Source organism: Heteronotia binoei, chromosome 12 (assembly GCF_032191835.1).
Source record: "Heteronotia binoei isolate CCM8104 ecotype False Entrance Well chromosome 12, APGP_CSIRO_Hbin_v1, whole genome shotgun sequence".
NCBI lineage: Eukaryota > Metazoa > Chordata > Lepidosauria > Squamata > Gekkonidae > Heteronotia > Heteronotia binoei.
The window spans coordinates 63,690,517-63,715,485 of NC_083234.1; the positions used below are offsets into that span (position 1 = coordinate 63,690,517).

At 48.5% G+C, this 24,969-nt stretch overlaps 1 protein-coding gene across 1 annotated transcript in view; it reads right to left on the reverse strand.

The window, feature by feature from the left end:
* Positions 1 to 24,063, reverse strand: part of TNFSF8 (TNF superfamily member 8) — a 62,255-nt gene extending 38,192 nt beyond the window's left edge. Inside the window, exon 1 of the mRNA XM_060250628.1 lies at positions 23,553 to 24,063. Coding sequence (XP_060106611.1) covers positions 23,553 to 23,750 — 198 coding nt within the window. The 5' untranslated portion in view covers positions 23,751 to 24,063. The remainder of the gene's footprint in view (positions 1 to 23,552) is intronic.
* Positions 24,064 to 24,969: the final 906 nt, after the last annotated feature.

Consider the following 24,969-nt stretch of genomic DNA (forward strand, 5'->3'; position numbering starts at 1 on the left):
TGCCGTGGAAGAATTTCCTGCCTTCCTAGCACAGTGTCGGCTGTACTTTGAACTGAGAGCACGGGACTTCCTCAATGACAAAACCAAGGTGTGTTTCGTCATCAGTCTGTTAAAGGGGCAGGCGGCCAAATGGGCCACACCCTTACTGGTCGCGTCCTCTCCCCTACTGACTGATTACCAGGGGTTTGAGGCCCACCTGTCTGCTGCTTTCTCAAACCCAGTCCAAGCAGCCACAGCCAACCGGAAGATCAGGGCACTGAAACAAGGCAACTCCTCGGTGGCTCAATATGCCACTGAATTCAAGCTCCTGACCCAGGACTTGGCGTGGAATGAGGCTGCCCAGATGGACCAGTTTACTGAGGGGTTGGCAGAGGAGGTCCTGGATGAACTGGCCAGGGTGGAGCAGCCACCCACGCTCCAAGAACTTATCACCCTCTGCCTCCGCATCGATGGCCGCCTGGAAAGTCGCCGCCAAGCCAAGACCAGAGGGCGCCAGCTCCCTGCGCCGTGCTACCTGGCTCCTCGCCCGTCCCCAGCTAGTACCAGCACCAAGGATGAGCCTATGCAGCTTGGAGCTGCTCGACCCCGCCTGACCCCAGAGGAAAAGACCAGACGCCGCACGCAGAATCTGTGCCTCTACTGCGGCACGGCAGGCCACTATGCCTCTGGCTGCCCTGCTAAGCATCGGATACCTGGACCTTCGCTGCCACCGCCGCCAAAAGGGCAGCCCCAGGCGTAAGTGGACCCCTCAGCCTGGGGCGACTAGCTGGGTCCTCCGAACAGCGGGCTGATACCCCAGGGCCATTCCTGCTACCAGTCAAACTCCGTCTGCCTGACGAACGCTGGCTGTTCGTGTATGCCATGCTGGACTCGGGAGCGGCCCACTGTTTTATAGATGCCGCCTTTGTGAAGCAGCACCAGATCCCTGTGCAGACAAAAGGGATTCCGTCGCTGGTGGAGGCTATTGACGGGCGCCTCCTCCGTTCTGGCCCCGTCACCCAGGAGACCTGTCCCATCACCTTCCACGTCCAGCAGCATCAAGAACAGCTGCGGTTTGATGTCGCCCGCATGCCTCGCTTCCCGCTGATTCTAGGCCTTTCCTGGCTGAAGCTGCACAACCCCATCGTGGACTGGGCCCAGCAGGAACTACGCTTCCGAGACCCATGCCCCCATCTGACTCCTCCCACCACTCTAGCAGCTGGCATCCCGAGTGGTGGTCCTCAGCTCCCTCAGAAGTATGTGGACTTTGCTGATGTCTTCGAAGAGACAGGAGCTGATCAGCTTCCCCCTCACCGGCCCTACGACTGTGCCATTGATTTGGTACCTGGGGCACCACTCCCGGTGGGGCGTCTGTACCCAATGTGGGAGCCGGAGTTGGCAGCTCTGCGAGACTTCCTGGACAAGAACCTGAAACGCAGATTCATCCGACCCTCAACCTCTCCCCTATCTGCTCCAGTGCTCTTCGTGAAGAAGAAAAGTGGGGAGCTCCGGCTGTGCAATGACTACCGGGCCCTGAACAAGATCACCATCCGCGACCGGTACCCTCTACCACTGATCCCTGAACTCTTGGATCGCCTAAAGGGGGCCCAAATCTACACCAAGCTGGACCTCCGTGGAGCGTACAATTTGGTGCGCATACGGCCCGGAGACGAATGGAAGACCGCGTTTGGGACCCGATACGGGCAGTACGAGCACCTGGTAATGCCCTTTGGACTGACCAATGCCCCCGCTGTCTTCCAGAGGTTCATGAATGACATATTCCGGGACCTGCTCGACCGCTTCGCGATCATATACCTGGATGACATCCTAATTTACTCCCGCAATCCTGCCCAGCACGCCGAGCACGTCCGCCAGGTCCTGCAGCGCCTACGAGCCCATGGTCTCTACGCCAAGCTGGAGAAGTGCGACTTCGACCTGCGCTCCGTCGAGTTCCTTGGGCACATCGTGTCACCGCAGGGGATCCTCATGGACCCGAAAAAAGTAGAAGCGGTCCTGACCTGGCAGGCTCCTCAGAATCGCAAAGACCTGCAGCGGTTCCTCGGTTTTGCCAACTACTATCGGCAATTCATCCCGGCCTACGCATCCCTGACCACACCCCTGACTCAACTACTCCGCCCCAAAGAACCCTTCCACTGGTCCCCAGAGGCCGATAACGCCTTCTCCACCCTGAAGACTCGCTTTGCCACCGGGCCACTCCTGAGATACCCCGACCCCCAGCTTCCCTTTACGGTGGAAGCTGATGCCTCCAACGTGGCCCTGGGAGCAGTGCTGTCCCAGCGCGAGGAGCCCTCCCAGCCACTACAGCCCTGCGCCTATTACTCGCGGCAGCTCACTGCTGCAGAGAGGAACTATACCATCTGGGAGAGGGAGTTGCTCGCGATCAAGGTGGCGTTTGAGGTTTGGCGACATTACCTCGAAGGGGCTCGCCACCCTGTTCAAGTGCTCACCGATCACCCGAACTTGGAACACCTCCAGACCACCCGCCGTCTCAACCAGCGCCAGATCCGGTGGTCCCTATTCTTCTCTCGCTTCGACTTCCGGATCTCCTACATCCCCCATACCCAGAACCGGAAAGCAGACGCCCTCTCCCGGAAACCGGAATACGCCCCTGCCTCAACTGAGACCGCGCCCGCTGCTCCAATCCTGCCGCCCTCAGTATTTGCAGCCACCTCCACTTCATCAGCACTCGTGGAGGACATTCGGGCTAGCCAGGCCAATGATCCCTGGGTCCAGCAACACCTCCAGGCTCTCCAAGATGACCCAACAGGGGAGTTCACGACTCGAGGCGGCCTCTTGCTACACCGCGAACGCCTCTATGTGCCGCCCGGGCCCTTGCGGGCAGAAGTGCTACGCCTGACCCACGACTCGTTACCCGCCGGGCACTTTGGACAGCATAAGACCACCCACTTGCTGACAAGGGAATTCTGGTGGCCACGAGTTCGCGCTGATGTTGCCCGCTATGTCAGCTCCTGTGACGTCTGCCGACGGGCCAAAGACATCCCAGCCAAACCCTCAGGGTTGCTGCAGCCCTTGCCCACATCTTCAGGACCCTGGGATACCATCTGGATGGACTTCATCACGGAACTTCCACGCTCCAAGGGTCAGACTTGTATCTGGGTGGTCGTCGACCTATTTACCAAGATGGCCCACTTTGTTCCGTGCCCGAAACTCCCCACAGCTCAGGAGACGGCCCAGCTTTACCTGCAACACATCTTTCGTCTGCATGGACTCCCAGCGCATCTGATCTCCGATCGGGGCCCTCAGTTCTCCTCTCGGTTCTGGCAAGCCCTCCATTCCAGCCTGGGTACTCGAGTGCACCTGTCCTCGGCCTACCACCCACAGACAGATGGCCAGACAGAGCGCACCAATGCCACGCTAGAGCAATATCTCCGCTGTTACACCTGTTACCAGCAGGATGACTGGACCACTCTATTGCCCCTAGCGGAGTTTGCATACAACAACGCGGTCCATTCATCCACCCAAATGACCCCGTTTGCTGCAACCTACGGGTACCACCCTCGGTTCTTCCCAGCGATCCTACCACCCACAAATGTCCCCGCCGTCGATGCCTACCTGCAAGAACTCCGTGCCAGCCAAGACTTGCTCCGAGAGCAGCTACAGCAAGCCAAGGAGGCATATAAACGGGCTGCGGACCGAAAGAGGCAAGAAGGCCCTCCAGTGCAGCCGGGGGATCAGGTGTGGCTCTCAACTCGCTACCTGCGCCGGCCTGGTCGGTCTCACAAGCTGGATGCACGGTTCATTGGACCCTACCCCGTCGTTGAACAAATAAACCCCGTCGCCTTCAGGCTCCAGTTGCCACCCCACCTCCGCATTCACCCCGTGTTTCATCGCTCCCTCCTTGTTCCGGCTGCACCCCCTGACCCAGCTCGGACTCCTTCCCCACCGCCGCCACCACCAGTGTTGGTGGATGACGAGGAAGAATATGAGGTGCGCCAGATCCTGGACTCCCGGTACCATCGTGGAGGCCTCCAGTACCTGGTGGACTGGGAGGGATACGGCCCAGAAGACCGGTCTTGGGAGCCCGAGGACAATCTTCATGCCCCGGACTTGGTGCACCAGTTCCACAACGACCACCCCGACCTTCCAGGTCCCTCGACGGAGGGGGGCCCTGGGGGGGGGGATAGTGTCATGGGTGCTGGGGACCCTTCAGAGGAAGTTGAGTCTGATGAGGAAACTGTGCCCCTGTCACCTGCACCAGTGCCCCTGCCTCCTGCTGGAGAAGATCCCAGCCCCCCTGCCTCGCCCTCTCGGGTGGCTCGTGTGCGTGACCGCCTCCGGCAGGACCTCAGGGATCGGAGGAGGGCGGCACGCTCACAAGCAAGACGCTCCCTGAGCCCTGAGTTCTGAGAGGATTCTGGCCCTTCTAAGAGCAAGGATGCTTGAGTGGTAACAGGATCCTGGCTGCCTCCCTGAGCCAGCAATTAGCCCAAACGGGCAACAGCCAGCAGAGGGCTATATAGCTGTGGGCTTTGGGAGGAAGCTTTGTGGAAGCAACTAGTCATCTCCCTGACATTCTGGCATCCACTCCGGCTTGACTTTGGTTCCTGACTCCCTGACTTTGGCTTTGGACTTCTGGACTCCCTGACCTCGGCTTCTGGACCTCAGACCTGCGATACTTCTACAGTGATTCGGATTTGGCGCCTCGGACCCTCCTGCTTACTGGCTACAGACCTCGGACTGCCTCTGGACTTTGCCTGACCCGGCCCCAGCCGTGACAGGAGGCATATCAAGATTTGCAGAATCAGAGTCGAGGGTACAAGCCTTCCTATAACAGAAAGGCTGAGCGAGCTCGTTTTTGGAATTCGCTACCGCCCGGAGAACAGACTCAGCGGAAAGCGCTCTGGAACTTTTTACTCCATGCAGGGTGCGACATGACCAATATGGATCTAGCACCCACTGCACTTTTGATAGAAAGGCAACAACAAGTGATGCAGGGGTGGGGAAATCAGCAGCCGTCTGCTCCCCCACCTCCTCCAACCCAATCTCATTTTGTGGCACCTCAAGGGTATTCACCGCCCGTAGCTGCAGTAGTTCAACATCCACCTCCTCCAATGCACCCCACCGTTCAGTTATACCCGGCTCCGATAGCCGCGGTCCAGCAGCAAACGGTCGTTAACAGTCCGGAATATGAGGAACAGGGTCTGCGCTAGGGGTGCCCGGGGCCCACTAATCTCCCCGAAGGAGTAGTGGCTAAACTTAAGCCAGACACTTGGGGGAGACCAATGGTAAAAGCAGGCATTGGGGCTCCAGGGAACATTAAACCTGCCACTCTATTAGTAGACACAGGGGCATCGATTAGCGTGCTCCATCCAACGCTAGTTACCCAGGGAACCCAGACAGATAGAACTCTGGAACTGGCTGGGTACGCGGGAGGAAGCCACCTCTCACACATCTGGAAAAAGATTCCAATCACTGTAGGGAGACTCAAAGCCAGCATGAGAGCCTGTAACAATGCAGGAGAAGACGATGGAATGATTGGGGCTCCCTTCTTAAAGAAAAACCATTTAACTGTGGATTTAGCCAACGGACTCCTGTGGCACATCCCGGGAGGCCCGGACTTTATTAATGCTATACACCGATGTGCAGCTCTAAAAGCTCCCTTCCCTGTATGTTCAGTGACGGGAGATCTATGGACTCAAAAGTTTCCCGAGGTGTGGATTACTGACAAGGCGGAGTGTGGGACTGTGAGAAACGCTTGTGTTCTCATAGAAGGCAAAGATCCTCCTCCCCAGCGTCAGTACAAATACCCCGCGGAAGCGGAAGCAGGAATAGGGAAAACAATTGAGGGTCTGTTGAAGTGGGATGTCATCCTCCCAATGCAGTCCATCTGCAATGCCCCCTTGTGGCTGGTCCTAAAGGCAGATGGAGTAACTTGGAGGATGACGGTGGACTTCAGAGCCCTCAATGCAGTGACTCCCCCGGTGGCCCCGGTGGTCGCTAAATACAACGAAATCGTGGCAGCCATTGCAGCGGGATCTAAATTTTACAGCGTGGTGGACTTGGCCAACGCGTTCCACTCGATCCGCTTGCACGAATCCTGTTGGTATAAATTCGCGTTTACCTTCCGCGGCCAACAGTACGTGTTCAAGCGGACACCGCAGGGCTTCCATTCTAGCCCAAGCATTTGTCACGCGCATGTTGTGCAGATGTGGGACCGACTGCTACCCGGATCAAAGGATTGCGTGCTCAGTTATGTAGATGACGTGCTGATCCACGCAGAGACAGAGGAGAAGGTCCGGGAGGTCACTGAGGAGGTCCTCACCCTCATCCAAGAAACAGGCTTTAAAGCAAGCAGGGAGAAAGCCCAGCTAGTAAAGACCGAGGTGAAGTACCTCGGCATCACACTAGGAGCAGAAGGGAGAACACCGGATTCACAGAGAGTAGAAGTGATTTCTAAACTCCCCGCCCCCACAGACCCCCATTCACTAAGAGCTTTGTTAGGCACCTTTAACTTTTCCCGAGATTTCATCGAGATGTTCTCCGAGAAAGCCCGACCTCTTTATGAGCTCCTGAAGAAGGATGTGCAGTGGTACTGGGGACCGGAGCAGCAAAAGGCTTTTGCAGAGCTCAAAAATGACCTCGCAAAGGCTCCGGCGCTTGCCCACCCCGATGTTACCCAGCCGTTTTTCATTCAGCTGGCTATCTCGGAGCACAGTCTAGGGGCTACTTTGATCCAGAGACAGGCGGGATCCCAGCGGGTGGTGGCTTATGCCTCCAGGAACCTTTCTTCCGTGGAGGAGAAGTTCTCCCCCTGCGAGAAGGTCTGCCTCGCTCTGGTTTGGAGTTTAACCCATTGGGAGTTTATAATAGGAGGAGCAAGGGTGGTAGTTCAAACCACTCATTCCCCTCTTAAGTATATTCTCTCCGGGAAAGTTAAAGATGGGCAAGTTTCGAACCAAAGGATTGCCCAGTGGACGCTGGCGTTAACTAATAGAGGGGTAGATTTCCAGAAGGAGCAAAAGGAACCGCCCTCGCCCTATGGCCTCGTAGTTGAAGGGGAAGAGCATGAGTGTCCGCTGCCAGTGGTACAACATATACCCTGGCCAGTTAATGGAGGAATAACCCTAGCAGAAGCCCGACAACAAGAGCTTGTTTGTTGGTTTTGCGATGGGTCTTCTTTCCATGTAAATGGCTCAGCTCGAACCGGCTACGGCGCCATTAGAGTGCAGGATTCCCTAGTCCTTAAAGGAACCGTCCGCCCTCATTCTAGCCAAGCCGCAGAAGTAGAGGCAGTGCTAGCAATCCTCCAGTTTGAGCCTCTGGATGTTCCCCTGGCCATTTTTACAGATTCTCATTGGACGGTGCAGGCGATCACGGCCTGGCTGCCCATTTGGAAGAAACAGAATTGGCTGAATAGCGAGGGGAAAACGGTCGCGCACTCTCAGAAATGGCTGCAAATAGCGGAGAGAATAGAGGCGCGAACTGACTCCACCTACGTGACTCACGTTAAGGGACATCAGAGACAATATACAGAGGAAGGGATGTGGAACAATAGAGTAGACGCTATTGCCAAAGAAGCTGCATTCGCAGACAGCAATCCTTTCCGCTCACCCCCCACCTTTCCTTTACACCCGGTCACCACCCGGAACCAGAGCAAAGGGAGGGAAATCCTGATGGATTTGGGCGAGCTCCAGAAAGACGACCCAGAGATCCTGGAGCTTGCCAAAGCCCAGAAGGATGAAACGGGGAAATACACCATCATTCAGAAAGAGGGCATTTACTGGGCAGTAGATAGCCAGGGGGAGCAACACTGGATTGTGCCCCTGCAAGTCAGAGGGGATTTAATCAAGTTTGTGCACGAGCAGGGACACCGCGGTGCAAATCTAACTTTGGAACGGGTAAAGGAGACGGGCTGGTGGCCGGGCATGCGCCAGGAAGTAGCACAGTGGGTTAATAATTGCCTTGCGTGCGCTATGGTTAATGCCGACACATCAGGACCCAAAGCTCCCATCCAGCACCAAAGAATAGAGGGACCCTGGGCTCGTATACAAATCGATTTTATCGGCCCCCTTCCCCGCACAGCAAGAGGAAATCGATACTGCCTCACGGCGATCGATCCTTTCAGCAAATGGGTGGAGGCTTTCCCTTGTAAATATAATACTGCCGCTACAACTGCTAAAATTTTATTCAACCACCTATGGACGAGGTGGGGAATCCCGAGGGTCATGGACTCGGATTTGGGGTCACACTTCATCGGGGAGGTCACAAAGGAATTGTGCAAAGCTTTGGGGGTGGAACAACGGTTTCACATTGCCGGGCACCCCCAGGCATCAGGGGCAATTGAGAGGACTAACCGGACAATCAAGGAAGCCCTACGGAAAGTAGTAAAATCCACAGGCAGGGATTGGGACGAGAAGCTACCCATTATCCTGATGGCGCTGAGGGGAACTACTGCCGTCCATGGTCACACACCGCATATGGTCATGACAGGAAGGAAAATGGTGTTGCCAGAAGCCTTCTGGCTCAAAACACAACTTCCATCTGACTGGATGCCGGTGGTTGTGAATGACGCGTGGGTGCAATCGCTAGTCACGGAGGTCCACAATATCCACCTGGAGGTAGCTAAACAACTGGGAAAAACACAGCAGGCAATGGATCAGAGTTTAGGCTGGGTTAAAAATCCTCGAGTGTGGGATCCAGGCCAGCTAGTGCTATATAGGAGATTCTCGCAAAACGAGCACTCCTTGGAAGCCAAATAGTTAGGTCCAGTCCCGATAACACTGAGGATCAGCCCGGCAGTTTACCAAGTAGAAATTCAGAAAAAGAACGGAGAAACCTGGCGAAAGTACTTCCATTGTTCCCAACTCAAGGAATGGAAGGGGACTGCGCCAGCTAACCCTAATCAGATCCAGCAACCTGAAGGGGCGCCGCCGCAGAGAAGAGCCGAAATCCGACAAATCTCTGTCATGCCCTGCCCTGAACCGGTGGATTTCCCCTTAAGTGACACCTTCCTCACCCTTGGTGTAACTTGAACAAGCTCAAGTATAGAGATTCCTGAGACAGACCTGTCCACAGTAATCTAGGGGGGGAGTGCAGGAGAAAAGAACTCAGAACACAAACATGTAATTTTAGAACTACAGCAGTTTTTTTCCCTTTTCTTCTCTCCTGTGAAATTGCTCCTTCCCTTTCCCCCTCTTCCCCAACCTTGTCTTAGTACTTTGACTCCTTCAAGCTTATAGAAATAGCAAGAAGGGTCTACAGCGCAATCTTATCTTTTATTTTCAGGTACACAATATGGATTACCAGAATGTGAAGGTGAGATTTGTGAGAACAATGATGCATGCAATGTATTTAGTGTTGATGTTAATACTGGAGAAATGTACAACTGATAGAGCAGTATTGCCCACTATAGTCCCATTCTCTCATTGGAGATGTAAAACAAGCCTATACCCCAAGGAAATCATGCTGTGCAAAGTCATAAAGTCTAATTATGGGGAAAATGACAGCAGACTCCCCAGAAGCAGCTATGACTTTCGCAGCTGTGATGAAGAGTGGGTCAGACCACCTAATATGATTTTGTTATGTGCTGGGACCAGAATGTTAACGCAGGAACTGTACTGTTTTTCTCATGAGGACACCATGAGACCTCTAGTACCAATGCATTGTGTTTATGTCCCAAAGGGCCCACGGAAATTAACAACAACTCCCACAATAACTCCTAGCGCTACTCCAGCCTCTAAAGGGTTTACTGAGGACATGGGGCCATACTGTGAAATTGCAATCGTGTCGACCGCAGTATGGAGCGCAAAGGATCCTTTCAAATTTATATTATCAATTGGCTCTAGGATAGAAAAGCTGCTTGCGTTCTCAATACAGACACCTAGTGGAGAGACGCACCATCACCAGCTAACCGCATGGTCAAATAAAAATTGGATAGTTACTGATTCGGAGTTAGGAACACAGGGAACGGAGAGGGGAAGAAGTTGCAGACGCTCAAAGCATCAGGAACCTGGCGCAGCCACTGTTCTGACCCATTGGGACGCCTGAGCGTGCAGCCCTTACCCACATAACTGTGGAAGGGACTCAGGCTGTGCATGGGCACCCGAACCGAGGAGCTTAGGGAAAGCCACCTCCCGCGGGCACCCTAGGTCCGCCAGCTACCTTTCAGATTAAAGGGGCAACGCGGGTGAAGAGCGACCTTGGGACTAGTACACCTGAACTACGGCCCTTCCACAAGCCACTATCCCCACAGGGGTGGACCGAACCTAGGTCCATATATTTGAAAAATGTTTTACAAATATCCTATTCCCAACATGCCTTGGACTTAGTTCATCTGCATAAACACACCATGCGCATGCACTAACCCAAAGCACAAGATTGGGGACATCTGGGACTTAGAGTTCCAACACCCTATGTGGGTAAGGAACTGCTGTTATGAAGACTTGTCTATCTTTTACCAAAGAAGGTTGGGCCGCCGAAGCAGCCCGAGGGTTAAAAGAGGGCAGGCACTGACACTTGCCCTCCGGAGCGCGGAGCTCCAGCTAAAAGTTCCGCCCACCTAGGGTCTCAGGGGGCCAGAACAGACTCTGCACCAGGTGCCATACTTGCAGGGGCACCCTGAGTTTGTAAAGGCGCACACGAGACCAGGCAGAATGCTTGAACCCGACCCCCACCGGGAGAGCCAAACGCGCCGAGGCACCTTTAAGTCACGGTGACTCTGGCTTTCCCCACGAGGAAGGAGTGGCCGATAATAGAAAAACCGCTGGAGTATGACCGCAAACCTTTTGGGGCGATTCTGAATAAGGGGGTGCCCCACAATGGTCCAAGTAACCCATTTCAAGGCAAAAGGGTATTTGCATATGGGCCTCCCACTTGGTCTGCTCAATGAACTGTATGTCATCATTGCCTGGCGCCTCTGTAAACCGCCCTGTCTGCCAGCAGAAGGCAGTGCTCAGCGGAAGACATGACGTGTCAGTTTACCAGTTGCCATCTCCCGGGCGGGAGGAGTAACAGAAAATGGGATTTCGACCAACCAGCCATGTTTATCTATGTTTGTAAGATGTTATGAATCTATTTTTGACCAAAAGAAGGGTGCCCGCCCTTGGGTGGGCAGGCTGTGAAAAATTAGAGCAGGCTTTTGAAGAGATTAAAAGACCGAACCAAGGAGCATGGAGTTGGAGAGCGTGGGAGCCGAGTTAGCCCTTTTTACGAGCTATCTCATCAAGCTTTCCCAAGAAGCATCTCCGGGCACAGGCCTCTCCAATGGTGCAGGTTCGGAGGAGCCCACCCAATGGAGTAACTGGCCCAACTTGACACACTCCTCCCCATGGTTTCCACTATACTATCAGATTAGTGTGGGAAATGGCAGAAATCTCCCAAGCCGCTTTGCAAGAAATCATTTACATATCCCATGCCTACTGACAGGATATGGGCATCATGATATGGGCACGACCTCACAGGAAGTGGTGACTACCATGCAACTTAGATCCCACCCCTGCCGGTCAAGGATTTGATTGACAGGCAAGGATCCTTGGGCCACATACCAACATGGACCAAGGCTTCCTTGTGAAAATGTGTTTTTTTTTTATTATTTATGTTTTCTATCTTTTACCAAGTAAAGGGGGAGTCCCCCCCTCCCAGTCAGGGAGGGACTCCAAGAGGCCCTAAAAGAGAACCACGCTTAAAGCTGGTTCTCCGGAGCCCAAACGGGCTCCAGATTAAAATGGGGAAAGCGGCCAATGGGTCAACTTCCCCGAACCTACAACATGGGAGAGGCCTTTCCGCGGCCGTGCTCCCCGGTTCGGGGTGTTGCTCCAAAGGCCTGCACTTCCAGGCGTATGCCTTCCCCCTCCGCAAAACCGGGAAGGCATGAGGAACGAGGTACTTCAAGGTTGAGGGGAGCAAGCCAAGGTCGACTGGGGAAAACTGTAACCTCATTAGGAAAGTTGGTCCTGTAAAAATGCTGTGACAGTGTGTGCTAAATGTTATTCTAAACATGTATAAACACAAGCAAAATATGTAAAGACCTCTCCCAGAACCCCATTGTTCCTTAAATTTACATAAGTTCCCTGGAGATCCCTCTAGATAGGATCCCCCCAGGTCATGTGAACGGACCCCCGACGAGGTCCAAGCTACGTCGAATGTCTTCGCCTAGAGCATGCTCAGACAGAAACTTGGCTTCACTGGGGGCAGCCTAGATACAAGGGGGGGTGGGGTATTCGCCGCAGACTCCTCGGCGCCGCCAGCCTCCTCCCCTCCAGAAAAAGACTACAGACAAGCCAAACGAGAAGGGAAACTTCCCCTTTCCCCAGCGTGGAAGTTATCGAGGGGGGGAGAAGAAGAAGCCCGAAGACCAAAGGTCAGACAGATGAATTATGTACTAGCATAGTGATAAGATTTGTGTTTTTCTTTTTTGTTTTATATATATATATATGTATGAAATGTAACCTGGTGATTTTAAAATGATTTGCCTTGTGAATCCGTGGATAATATGAAGTGCTTATTGCCTGTCTAATCAATTATGGCAGCCTAGCCGGTCTAGACTGCACACATGATTTCTGCTTTTAAGTAACCTTTGATTCAAATACTTTGTATTTGGAGATTTACCATATGTTTTATAGATTTTAATAATGCTATATGCTGCTTTTAAGTAACCTTTGATTCAAATACTTTGTATTTTAAGATTTACCATATGTTTTTATAGATTTTAATAATGCTATATGAAATACTTAATATGTACAATGTATCCCAGAAGGCCTCCCTGTAAGCATGAACGCCAAGGAAGGATCTGATGGCCCATTGGCATTTTTAAATTATGTTTTTGAGTAGTTTTAGATAGTGGCTCCAACCTTTTTGCAGGTAGCCGGTATTCCATAGTAGACTTCCCATGCTTCAAGGGTTTACCGCCCTCTTAACGAAGCCCCGTTTTTTTTTATTTTTTTATCCATTGCATATGCGAGACTTCGCCACTAGGTGGTGACGTCAGTCTCGAGGGGGGGAACTGTGAGGAAAAGCCCCCTACTTTTCATACACGTGAACATCATGATTACCAGCATGGTTGCCAGGGCGCCTGGAGAAGTAAGCTTGCATCTTCCTGGCCAGTGAATGCGAGTGACGCTACCCAGGAACTACATAAGACTCCCGTGTACCTAGTAACAAGTATATAAGCGCTTGAGTCAGGCACAAAGTGTCTGCAGCCGCGCTCTAAAGGTTCCCCGCCATCGCGTGAAACCCGCCATGGTAAGGAGGAGGCTACGCCGCCATGGAGCTGTCCAGGCGAACGGTGTTGAAGCGCTAAGCATGGAAACCACTGTGTTCTGCTAACACCACATGTAGCCATCTTCCTGCCTGGATAGGATTCATTCCTTCTATGTGGAAACCTCACGTACACACCTTGAGTCATTCCTAGCCCGCAAGCAACCCACCTAGTCTATGAATGGATTAATGGCTCCACTATTAATCCTGATTGCCCAGTGATTTCCTAAACAACTGTCTTCACCCCGGAGAGTTGAGAAAGAGGAAGGATCTCTCCTGATACCACCAAGCCCTTTTGTCTACACCGGAATACCTAGGTGCATATCTGATTCTCTATTGTCCCTTTCCCAGTTAATCCCATCTCCTCCCAATCACCCAACCATTCCCACATTGATACCAACGGAGCCACCCCAGGCCCTGTCGCAACCTGGAAGTTTCCAGGATGCCCAGGATGAAGGTGATGTTCATTGGTTGAAGCACACACCCAATCAGGTGTCGCCATTGACCCACCATTGGTCCAGCCGATGTCCAGCCTTCCTGGTCATCTGCAGAACCTCCCATTACCACTCCCAGTCACCTCCCATCCCCTCAGGACTAAGGTGACTCTATATAACCTGTGGACTAGCTACCCACAGGTGTGCCTTCTACTCAGTAAACCCCCATTCCCGCTGGGTAGTAACACCCCCGATTCCTGATCAGTTTCGGGACCTTTCCCCCATTTCCTCATTCGTCGCCATCGGAGCCTTCCATTGGAGTCTGCGAGAGGTAGTATTGCCCTGTATGTCCATTCCTTTATGTTCCCCTATCGATCTCTCTATTTTTCCTAGACCTGTATGAATGTGTGATTGATTTTATACCTTGTGTGAACGAACTATTGTTTCAAATAAACCACAATTGATTTTATTAAATTAGAGTCTTTTTATTGAGCATTGACTCTCTGATCGGTTGAGCCTCGTATACATAGATAAAAGATTCCGTTTTGGGGCTAGCTGTCTCTCAGTCTAATTCCCCAACTTTATTTGGAGAGCAGTTTCCCTAACAACTGCACCAAACTGGCTCTAATCTCCAAACTGCTGTAATCTTAAAATGGGCCACGTGCAGGGCAAGATTGCTCTTGAGTGGGGCTTCCTGTATTAATGAGCGGCACACAGCTTAGATGGAACAAAAGGGAGTCTTCTAGGGCAAATTCTGTGGAGGAAGGCAATGGCAAACCATCTCTGTTTCTCACTTGCCTTGAAAACCCCTTGCTGGGGTCACCATAAACCGGCTGTGACTTGAAGGCACTTAAAACACACACAGAGGGTTATTCTTGTTAATTTCCTTTCCTGTCTTTTAACTGTGGTTGCTTTTTAAAAAAATGATTTAAAATAAATTAAGTTTTTTTTACAAAAGATTAAAAATAAGGGGACCCTTGCATGAAAAAGTTTTGAAGGCACCCACAGATGTACATTTCAGCAATGTGGGGTGCAGAACAATAATCTCTGACATACAAAAGGAAAAACCTATTCTGGCTCTGAGCCCAGGCTAGATATGCACAGTGCCGACTGGTCATCCCACACATCAATCTGTGAACCGCTATCTCTTTGAAAAGACAAATGACCCTTTCACCTTCTTCTGTAATACTAGAACTTGAGGTCACCCAATAAAGCTGATGGATAGTAAACTTATGGCAGACACACAATGCACGATTTGCTGGGGGAATTTGCTGCCAAAAGTCATAGGGCAAGTCTCCCCTTCCCCAATTGAATTCCACCCGATCCCCCTCTTTATTACACATACTATCTCACATGGCTTTTGTACACACAGGCTCTATGTTTCCCAGAATAGCCTGGCTGGTGAGGGTGGGGGGGGAGGTCAACAGGGCTCTTTCTTCATTTTTCATGAGCTGAAAAACTGGCTGGATCTAGCTCATATGGTGCATTCACACTACATTAACTAATGTGTTCTATACTCAGATTTTTGCTATTCTTACACAGTTACAATCCAGGTGTAAAATACATTATTTAGTGTAGTGTGACTGCAACAATAGTGATGGCTTTTATATTGATTTTATATTGATTAAAAACTGGAAGAGTTAAATCTATGAAAGATAGATCTGTTCATTGGCGATTGGCCATAAAACCTAATTGGAAGCATAAATGGAGGCTGTGTATCTCTGAAAGCCAGTTGCTGAGTGAGCTTACAGCATGGGATGGTGTCTCCATAATACTTTTCTTTTGGGCCTCCCAGACACATCTGAGTATCAGTTGTGTGGAGTAGGAAGCTGGTCTAATTCGACTTTCTGTCTAACTCCATGTTCCTTCTTATGTTCCTATAGAGGCATTTATACTTGACTGAGGATGGAAAGAAGGAAAACTTTCTCTTGCCTTCTTCTAAGGTATACCTGCATGCAGGCCTTGAATTCAGCAGGAGCTCACAAGAGCGCAGCTCCTGAACCTTTGTGACAGTTCCCTCTCCTCCTCCCCACCTTGTCCATTGAATAGTAGGTGCAGCTGCATAACAATCCCTGGATGAGCTCCACCACCTATTTTTTTACAAAACAACCCCTGCCTGCATGCAGTCTAGGTTGGTTAGAAAAACTTTTAGCACACCAACAAACAATAACCTGGCTTTCTGTCAAGGCCTGAACTTCAGTCAGCATAATTGTTCTCTGTCTTGCAAAATGCAAAGCACAGAGGAAAAATGAAACATTCTGTAAAGTCCCCTCTTGGGCCCTCTTGCCACTTTCCCCTTTCCTGACAAAGCCAGTCACTTAGCAACTTGTGTTTGTTATAATCGTCTGTCTGTCTTTTGGGCCCATTTGCCAAAATGTTGTGGAAACCTCATGATGAATGAGTCATCATAACGCTGCAGAAGGCATGAATCCATTCCTTGAAGCCTGATGTCAGAGATCTTTGAAAGCAATTGTCTAGACAAACTAACTGGAAGGGGTAGGCTGGACACCAGTGTCGATTGCTATTCATTTTAGGGTTGCCAATTCCCAGGTGGGGCAGGGGATTCCCTGGTTTGGAGGGCCTCCCTCCTCTTCAGGGTCATAATAAAGTGGGGGGAGGGGAGGGAAATGTCTGCTGAGCACTCCATTATTCCCTATGGAGACTGATTTTGCTTATTTCATATTACAATAAGCAGGGAGATTTTGCTTATTACATCTTGTCTTGGCCAAAAAGCATGGAAGGACTTTCACATATTAATTTGCCCTAACTACTGAAGTCTTTTATTGCAGGTTTCTAGTTATTAATGTAAAGGTTCAAGAGTCGAGTCTATCTTACCCCCTTGAGCTTTACCAGGAAGTGGTCCACCAAAGCAATTCAAAGGTTATAATGTAACTCATCTAATAAACCATAGCCGACATCCTTATTAGAAATCCCAAGTAGGTTTGCTAGCTCCAGGGTGGGAAATACCTGGAGATTTTGAGGATGGAGCCTGAGGTGGGGAGGGTTTGGGGAGGGGAGGGACTTCAATGGGGTATAATGCCAGTCCACCCTTGAAAGCAGCCATTTTCTCCAGGTAGGGTCCCGGCCTCCTGCTGGGGGTGAAGTTTTCCCTGGTTTTGAGGACCCCTACCCACCAGCATGGAGCTAGCCCCTAGGGGGATCCCTGCCCCCCAAAACTCCATCGTACCTGACATGCCCAGCATGATGATGTCACCCAGAAGTGACATCATCATGCCGGGCATCTTGTGCAGGAGAATGTTCTAGCAATTTGGGTAAAAACTCTATGGCGCCATAGAGTTTTTACCCAAATTGTTAGAGTGCCCCCCATGTGACATGTCCAGCATGATGACATCAGCTCCAAGTGACATCATCACACCATGCACAGAAAGCATGTGAGAAGATCATCCCCTGCCTGGAGCCAGGTATGACCTGGCAACCCTATCTCCAGGTGAACTCATCTCTGTCACCTAAAAATCAGCTTTAATAATGGGCAATCTCAAGCCACTACCTGGAATTTGGCTGAACATAGCACAGAGACATTTTGAATCTGGCAAAGGGTAACCCCTAATGGTAGACTGTTGATCTCTGAGGCTCCAACTGCAACTGCCTATACAACAGTTGTAAAAGCTGGAGAGTGTCTAAATATAAATTTGAAGGAAATACAGGGTATTCCATTACTGAATTCAAGGCTTTACCTAGTGTACTGCAGCCTGAAGAAGGCGAATGAAATGGATAGTTACCTAGCAATCCATTGCTGCTGCTGTAACATCAACCCTCTATTGTAATTGTACCAATGTTGTTAAAATCTGGCTTCTAGTGTGTAGTGTTTTTTGTCAATAATATTGATAATAAATTGTTTGTTTCAAAATACAGAGAAGCAAGCCAAGACTTGTATCAACAGTTGTTACTTTTATAAAGTTTTTCCTTTTATAACAATACTACCTGGAGGCTGGCAACACCACTTTCAGGCCTCTCATTTGTCCTCACCACCACTCAACAGGGTGGTAAGGCAAAAATGGGATGGGGATTCAGTGCCTCATCAACATGCAATGCCACTTTCCTTTTTAAACATTTGCTCAGTAAGACGAATGTTGGATATACAAAGCTTTACAAATGCATCTTCAGTTCCATAAACAAATCATGCCAATGTTCAGTTCAGTTCCCCATCGTAATTCTGACTAGTTTATTCTGCTACATGCATAATTCAGTTTATTCTACTACGTACAATTTAGTTTATTCTACTACATGACATTCCTTTAATTTCTCCAACCAATCATCTTTGGAGTTATGTTTCTTTTCTAATATCTAGCAAAGATTAATCTCACAGAGGTTATGGCATTTCAAACGAGTTTTTGAATATCTTTGGAAAGAAAGTTTACATAATTCAACAGGAAACATTTAGGAGAGTTACTCTTCACCTCCTCCTTGAGAAATAGCTCTAGAAATAATTTTCCAGTGGCTCTACTCTATCTATACCACATATATAGCTTGCAATGTCACTGTTGGCGTGAAAAATGGAAATTGTCAAGAAATTGGACCTTTACTTCAATTTCTTGTTTTCATTAAAAACCAGGCCTTATATTACTCTCTTGGCATGCGAATGGGTTGAAGTGACCAAATGGGAGATAAATGGCCGTTGATGTGGAAATGTTGGCAAATCGACCTTATGACCTTTGGATGACAATACAGGTAAAGGGACAAACCATTTGTTTATCAGCACAGGACTCAATGCATCCTTCAGGCCGAGGCCAAGAACCTGCCTACTTGAGGGACCGTCTCTCCCCATATGAACCCCAGAGAGCGCTGAGGTCAGCTGGAAAGAACCAGCTGAATATCCCTGGGCCAAGGGAGGCCAGATTGAAGACCACTCGGGAACGGGCCTTCTCTATTGCAGCTCCACTACTGTGGAACCAACTCCCGGAGGAAGTGCGGGCCCTGCGGTGTTTGGACCAATTCTGCAGGGCCTGCATGACCTTCCTCTTTAAAATGGCCTTCACTTAATGCTGAGTCAAGATAGATTCGCTGGAAATGTTTTAGCCACTGAATTTTATAGAAGATCTGAGTTATAGCACCATAATGTTAATTTTAATATAAGTTGATTTAATGAAGGGTTTATCTAATTGTAATTATTGCGTATTATGGTTTTACTGTATATTGTATTTATATGTTGTGAGCCACCCTGAGCCTGCCTTGATGGGGAGGGCGGGATATAAATAAAAAGTTATTATTATTATTATTATTCAGGTGGTGCTGTGATTTTACACTACACCAGGAATAGGTTAGATTGCAGATAACTCCCCTATTCCATCATAAAGTGGTCTCCTCTTGTGCCATCTGTTGTAACAGGCTCATGTCAACGCAATTCAGTGGTTTGATTTTTGATTAGGCTGTGGGGTTCCAGCCTACTCAAATATTAGGCCTCTGGTAAGTCAGCCTTTCTGTTCTTTGTTCATAGCTAGCCACAGCTACCTTGAAGTATGATGAGCTAACCTCAAAATGGACCATGTTCTTGCCCTGTAAAATGTTCTCTGGACAGAGAGACATGGATTGCTACCTGACTTCAACCCAGAAGAATAAAATCTTGTAACTTTGAATTAATGTCTTACTGTGTAGTTGGTCTCTTAAATTAGCTTTTTGTTGTTGTTTAGTTCTCACTGTTATGTGCTTTTGAAATATTCTTGCATACTTTAATAAATATCCTTTGATTATATTTAGTGTGTTTTGAGCTTCAAATGCCTCAATCCTATTCCAGCACCGTAGACTTAAGGAGTCTACCTACCAGGTTAATTGTTGTGGAAACTCATTCTACAAGTGGCCTACCTTGTAGGGTTGACTTTCTTGATTAATCCCAGTAAGGTTAAAAGCTAGTCAGATAGACAGTTCAGGACACACAGATCATCCGTTCTTTCCTGTTATCTGATCCTATCCCTTTGACATAGAATGCTATTCCTTCCTTCTGGCTTGACATCTCTGTCTCTCACACCCTCTCTCACACACAGAAAGAAGGAGCACCTATCTCCAACTTTGAACAATGGATGCAGGGCACATTCCCCTGCATCCACATCCATCCGAGTCAACTAGATTAGATTCTGTCTCTGTCTCTATCTCTCATCTATATTGTCTAGAATGGAGTTTCATATAATAAAGATCTCTTATTAGGTTTTGAATCTGTGTAACTTTGTAAGTCTGCTAGCACACTCAGTACCAAAACTTTGCTGTGTGGAAAGGCTGTGTGCACTCTGCTATATTGATAGTGATGATATCTGGCTATACTAAAACCCCAGAATCCAACACATACATGCTATTAAGTCAGCAGTAGAAAACTTACTGTTGGGGTGCGGGGATGAGATAGAAGAAGAGACACAAGGGCTGGGTACAGATGGCCAGTTTGAGATGACACAGGGATGGCCCACAGTTGGATTAAAAAATAACGTTCAGATGCAAACATCTGGAGACTGTCTCGCTCCTGTATGCACTCCGCCCTCCAGCGTTGTTAAAGCATCTGAAAAACTACCACTTCCCAAGTAGTATCAAATCCCCATGGTGCTTCCCTGATGCCTTTCCTGGCCATCTGAACAGCTGGGGAGTGCCTGGGAAGCGCTGCTCAAACACTTGAACGGTCTTACCGCTTCTCTATAGTGTGCACAGCCCATTCCTGTCCCAGATGCTTTCTCCTCTGCCCTCTTACTTTGGGATGGGAGGCTGCTGCCCTAAGCAGCTGCTCTGGACCCAGCCAAGCTTTCCCAAACCTCGCATTTAGCATTCCATTGAAAATGGGAGAAATATAGGCTGAAAATCTCCCACCATAATAGAGCATAGAAACATACACACACAGAATTGCAATCAGTGTTCCCTCTACATATGAACATATGAAGCTGCCTTATACTGTCTTATACGGTCCATCAAAGTCAGTATTGTCTACTCAGACTAGCAGCAGCTCAAGCTGAGGTTTTTCACACCTATTCGCCTGGACCCTTTTTAGTTGGAGATGCCGGGGATTGAACCTGGGACCTTCTGCTTACCAAGTATGTTCTACCCTCTAAGCTGAGTTAGTGTGAGCTAGCTCACAGTTTTTTAGCCTCCAGCTCACGCATTTTTGTCTTAGCTCAGGAAGGATGGCCCCAATGCAAAGGAATTTATGCAGCAGCCAAATCGCTCATTCAAATCGCTCATAATGCCAGTAGCCAAATCGCTCATTCAGATCGCTCATAATGCCAGTAGCCAAATTGATCATTCAGATTGCTCATAATGCCAGTAGCCAAATTGCTCATTCAGATTGCTCATAATGCCAGTAGCCAAACTGATCATTCAGATCGCTCATGATCCCAGTAGCCAAATTGCTCATTCAGATCGCTCATAATGCCAATAGCCAAACTGATCATTCAGATCGCTCATGATCCCAGTAGCCAAATCGCTCATTCAGATCGCTCATAATGCCAGTAGCCAAATCGCTCATTCAGATCACTCATTCATATTGCTCATAATGTCAGTAGCTCACGAAGAATTTTTGCTTACAAGATTCCACAGCTTAGAGGGAGCATTGGTTGCGATAGAGATCAGTGATGAAGGATCAGAACATCTGTCCAAATGAGTCAAAGTTGCACTCTTTCAGGAATCTTCTTAAGTGGTTTCCACACCACTGACTCATCACAGCCATTATTCCACATATCTGGGAAAAGGTCTTTCATGGCAGCAACCGCCATTTCCAGCTCAGCTCATTTTCCAGCATTAGTGATGTGTATGCTTGAACCGACAAAAAAACCCCACTGTACGAAAGGTAATCTCGAGGCGAGCACAACATAGGTATGGTAATGCTAAAATTGCTTTTTAACTTTCTTTTTACTTCTTACTATTTTTATAACTTAAGTCATTGCTTTTTTGTAGTGTATAGCAACACAAACGTGACCATCCGTAATACAAAAGCAGGGAGACATGCAATGGGAAGAACTTGAAGCAAACATGCATGAACTGTCCAGATAGATATACATTGCTTCTCCCAACAGCTCTTCCAGTATACAAATTGTTCATACAGCTGTATGAACCCAAATTGTAATGCAGACATTTTACTTGGTTTATATATCTAAATAATTTTCCCTCTTTATTTCAGTGGCTTAAGCCACCATATATAACTATTGAAATTAACACAACCCTGTGAAGTAGAGAAGACTGGAATTACATGACATCTTCTACCATATTCATTTCTATAAGATAAAACTTGGTCATTTGTAGAAGAACAAACACTCCTTAGCTACATAGAATAAATGTCAGATGTTTGAGAGCCACAGGACATGAACAAATATTACACACATCTTTATTAAAACTCTTAATACTTTGCACAGAAAGATAAAATACATATGCATGCACTTTACAACACAACCACGCTAGAAGGAGACTTTAAAAAATAGCTGAGAATAACAGTTCCCATAAGACCCACTTAGGGAAAGGTTAGGGAATTATTATTATTATTTGCAACAGTGGGAGAAAGAAACACACATATACTATATAAACCACTGGCCACTGTTTGCATCATTATGCATCTTTCTTTGCCTTGACACAAATCTTAGTAAATGCAGCTCCTAAAAGAGCTACTAAACTATGGGGGATCCCTATACCATGCTCTTTAATTCTGTCCCTCCTTTCAATGGCTCCCTTGGCTCTTGTGCTGTTTCCCCACTCTAGGTCTCTGGGCAACCTCTGTGGTGGAGGAGAAAAGCCTTCCTATTCCCCACCCCCCTTCCCCACTTCACACATGTCAGAAATAGTTGCCTACCTATGGGTCAGTGCTCAGAGGCTGACTGAGGTTCTGATGCTAACCACACTTACTTGAGAGTAAGCCTGCATTAAGTTCCTCTTCAGCCTCTGGGAGCCACATGATATGTATGAAAGAGTTGCATGAGGCTCCCAAGCCACAGTTTGGCCATCCCGGTATACTGTATGTGATCCACAGCATCCTGGATTAGACTAATCTTTGGTCTGATCCCACAGACATAACATTCATGTCCCAATGACTTTTTCCTTCACATTTCTACTGTAGCTGCCTTTAGGAAGCTCACAAAATCAGAACATAGGAGGTAAGACCTCCCCCTGCTTTTGTCTAGTAGTAGTAAGTATTCAGAGGTAGACTACTTCTGGATATGGAGGTTTGATATAGCCACCATAACTTATAGCCACTGATAAATTCTCTACGAGTTTCTTTAATCATCTTTGGCAGCTATCAAACACGGGCCCATCTTCTAGCAGTGAATTCCATACATTAACTCTGTGTTATGAGTTATTCTTCCATTCCAAATCTACCACCTGTCATTTTCCTTACATGCCCCCAATAACCAGTGACTTCTCACATTTGGAAATCTCTAAATGTATACTGCCTCTGAACATGGAAGTTCTAGTTCTCCGTCACGGCTAATAATCTTTAATGATGTCTCCTCCATGAATTTGTCTAGTCCCCTTTGAAAGCCATCTAAACCAGAGGCAATCATCATATCTTGTGGTAGCTAATTCATTCTCCGCTGTGTGAATTTCTTCTGTCTGTCCTGAACCTTTTGTCTGCTCATTGCTTCAATTTGGTGAGCCTTGCAAGGTCTTTCTTGCCATTTTCTCCACTTGATGGTTATACAGAGATGCTTTAGAAATAAACACAACCAAAAGACATGTCTTAAGGTGTTTGCCCTGTAAACCTTCCCAGTCTTTTCTTTGTAGGCACCTGACAACATGGAGGGAACTCAACCTAGATCTCAGCCTCAACAGTCTATTCTCTTAAGTGTACCAACTCTGCAGGATTCAACCTGGAACACCCTTTGACTTTCACAAACCAGAAAAAACCTCAATGCTCGAGTCAATAGTACTTTGTACAGGAAGGAGCAGTGACTACAGACCTAGCGAGAAAAGGAGGAAATCACTTACCATTCTGTGAAATATTAAGACCACGATGGTTCCTAATGCCACAAGAAGACAGACAGCAAGAGAAGCAATGACAAAATAGACGTAGGTTTGGGCGGGAGTTCTGAACTTCCTGGTGATGTTTTCATCAGACATGTCTCTGGCTACTTCCTGAGGACCATCCATTGGCAAGAAAGGCATTTGCTGTGTCTTGGAGCTCATCTCTTTATCAAGTTCTCAGTGTTTCACCCCATATCTTCCTTTGCTCCCCTTTGATCTTACATCTCCGTTCCTGATAGGATCCCCTCACATCCTGGCTCATGTGACCTGGAAAAAATAGCTTCATCGCTTGTTGTATGAATAATAAGATCAAGAAGAAGTTCTGGAGGCGTCAGGGAAGCAGATTGATTACAGCCTTGAAGAAGAGAAGATGCTTTTACACTGCAGGAGGTTGATGCCATCATAAATGAGGTTGAGGGAGCCCATTGATGGAGCCCAGTGTTGTCTGGCAACAGGTAGCCAAAAATCAGCTTCTTTCCCTCTGCTCAGCTAGTCTCTGGGAACAAAACTCACAGCATAAACCAACCCCTGGCTGGTGACTTCCTGTTTCACAAAGTCAGATCTGATTTCCTTTATTTATGAACAGAGGCAGCGATGCAACTTCACCAAAGGAGTTCCCCTTTGCATTTCTGGAACTCTAGATTCTCAGAGCTTGCAGATTTGCATTTTTTCCCATCTTTTACTGGGTTCCTTCACCCTCCCAGCAATCAGCTATGATGGTAAATAACACTCTGTTTGAACGGTAATTGGGTTATGACTTGCAAGCATCACCCTCAGGCAATAAAAATCTTAGTTTGCTCTAAACTGAGCATAATCTGTTCTGAGTTGTATTTCTGTGAGGTGGGTGGGGCTGAGAGGGCTCTCACAGCAGCTGCCCTTTCAAGGACAACTCCTACAAGAGCTATGGCTGACCCAAGGCCATTCCAGCAGCTGCAAGTGGAGGAGTGGGGAATTGAACCTGGTTTGCTGAGCAGTTGAGTTAAAACAGATAAAAGGAAGTTCTTCTTCACCCAAAGGGTGATTAACACATGGAATTTACTGCCACAGGAAGTGGTGGCAGCTACAAGCATATACAGCTTCAAGAGGGGATTGGATAAACATCTGGAGCAGAGGTCTATCAGTGGCTATTAGCCACAGCTTATTGTTGAAACTCTCTGTCTGCGGCAAGTGATGCTCTGTATTCTTGGTGCTTGGGGGTGGCACAGGGGGGACCTGGGAGTTCTTGCACTATCCCTTAAGAACTATTAATTGCTTGAGTGTGAAAAGGCACAATTCCATGACAAAGTTTCATGGCTTCCCTCAGCTCTGTCTGCCCAACTAACTAAAAAAAAAGACACTGAAAAGTACTCTCAAAACAGGTGACTTGGTTCTTCTCTGGGAG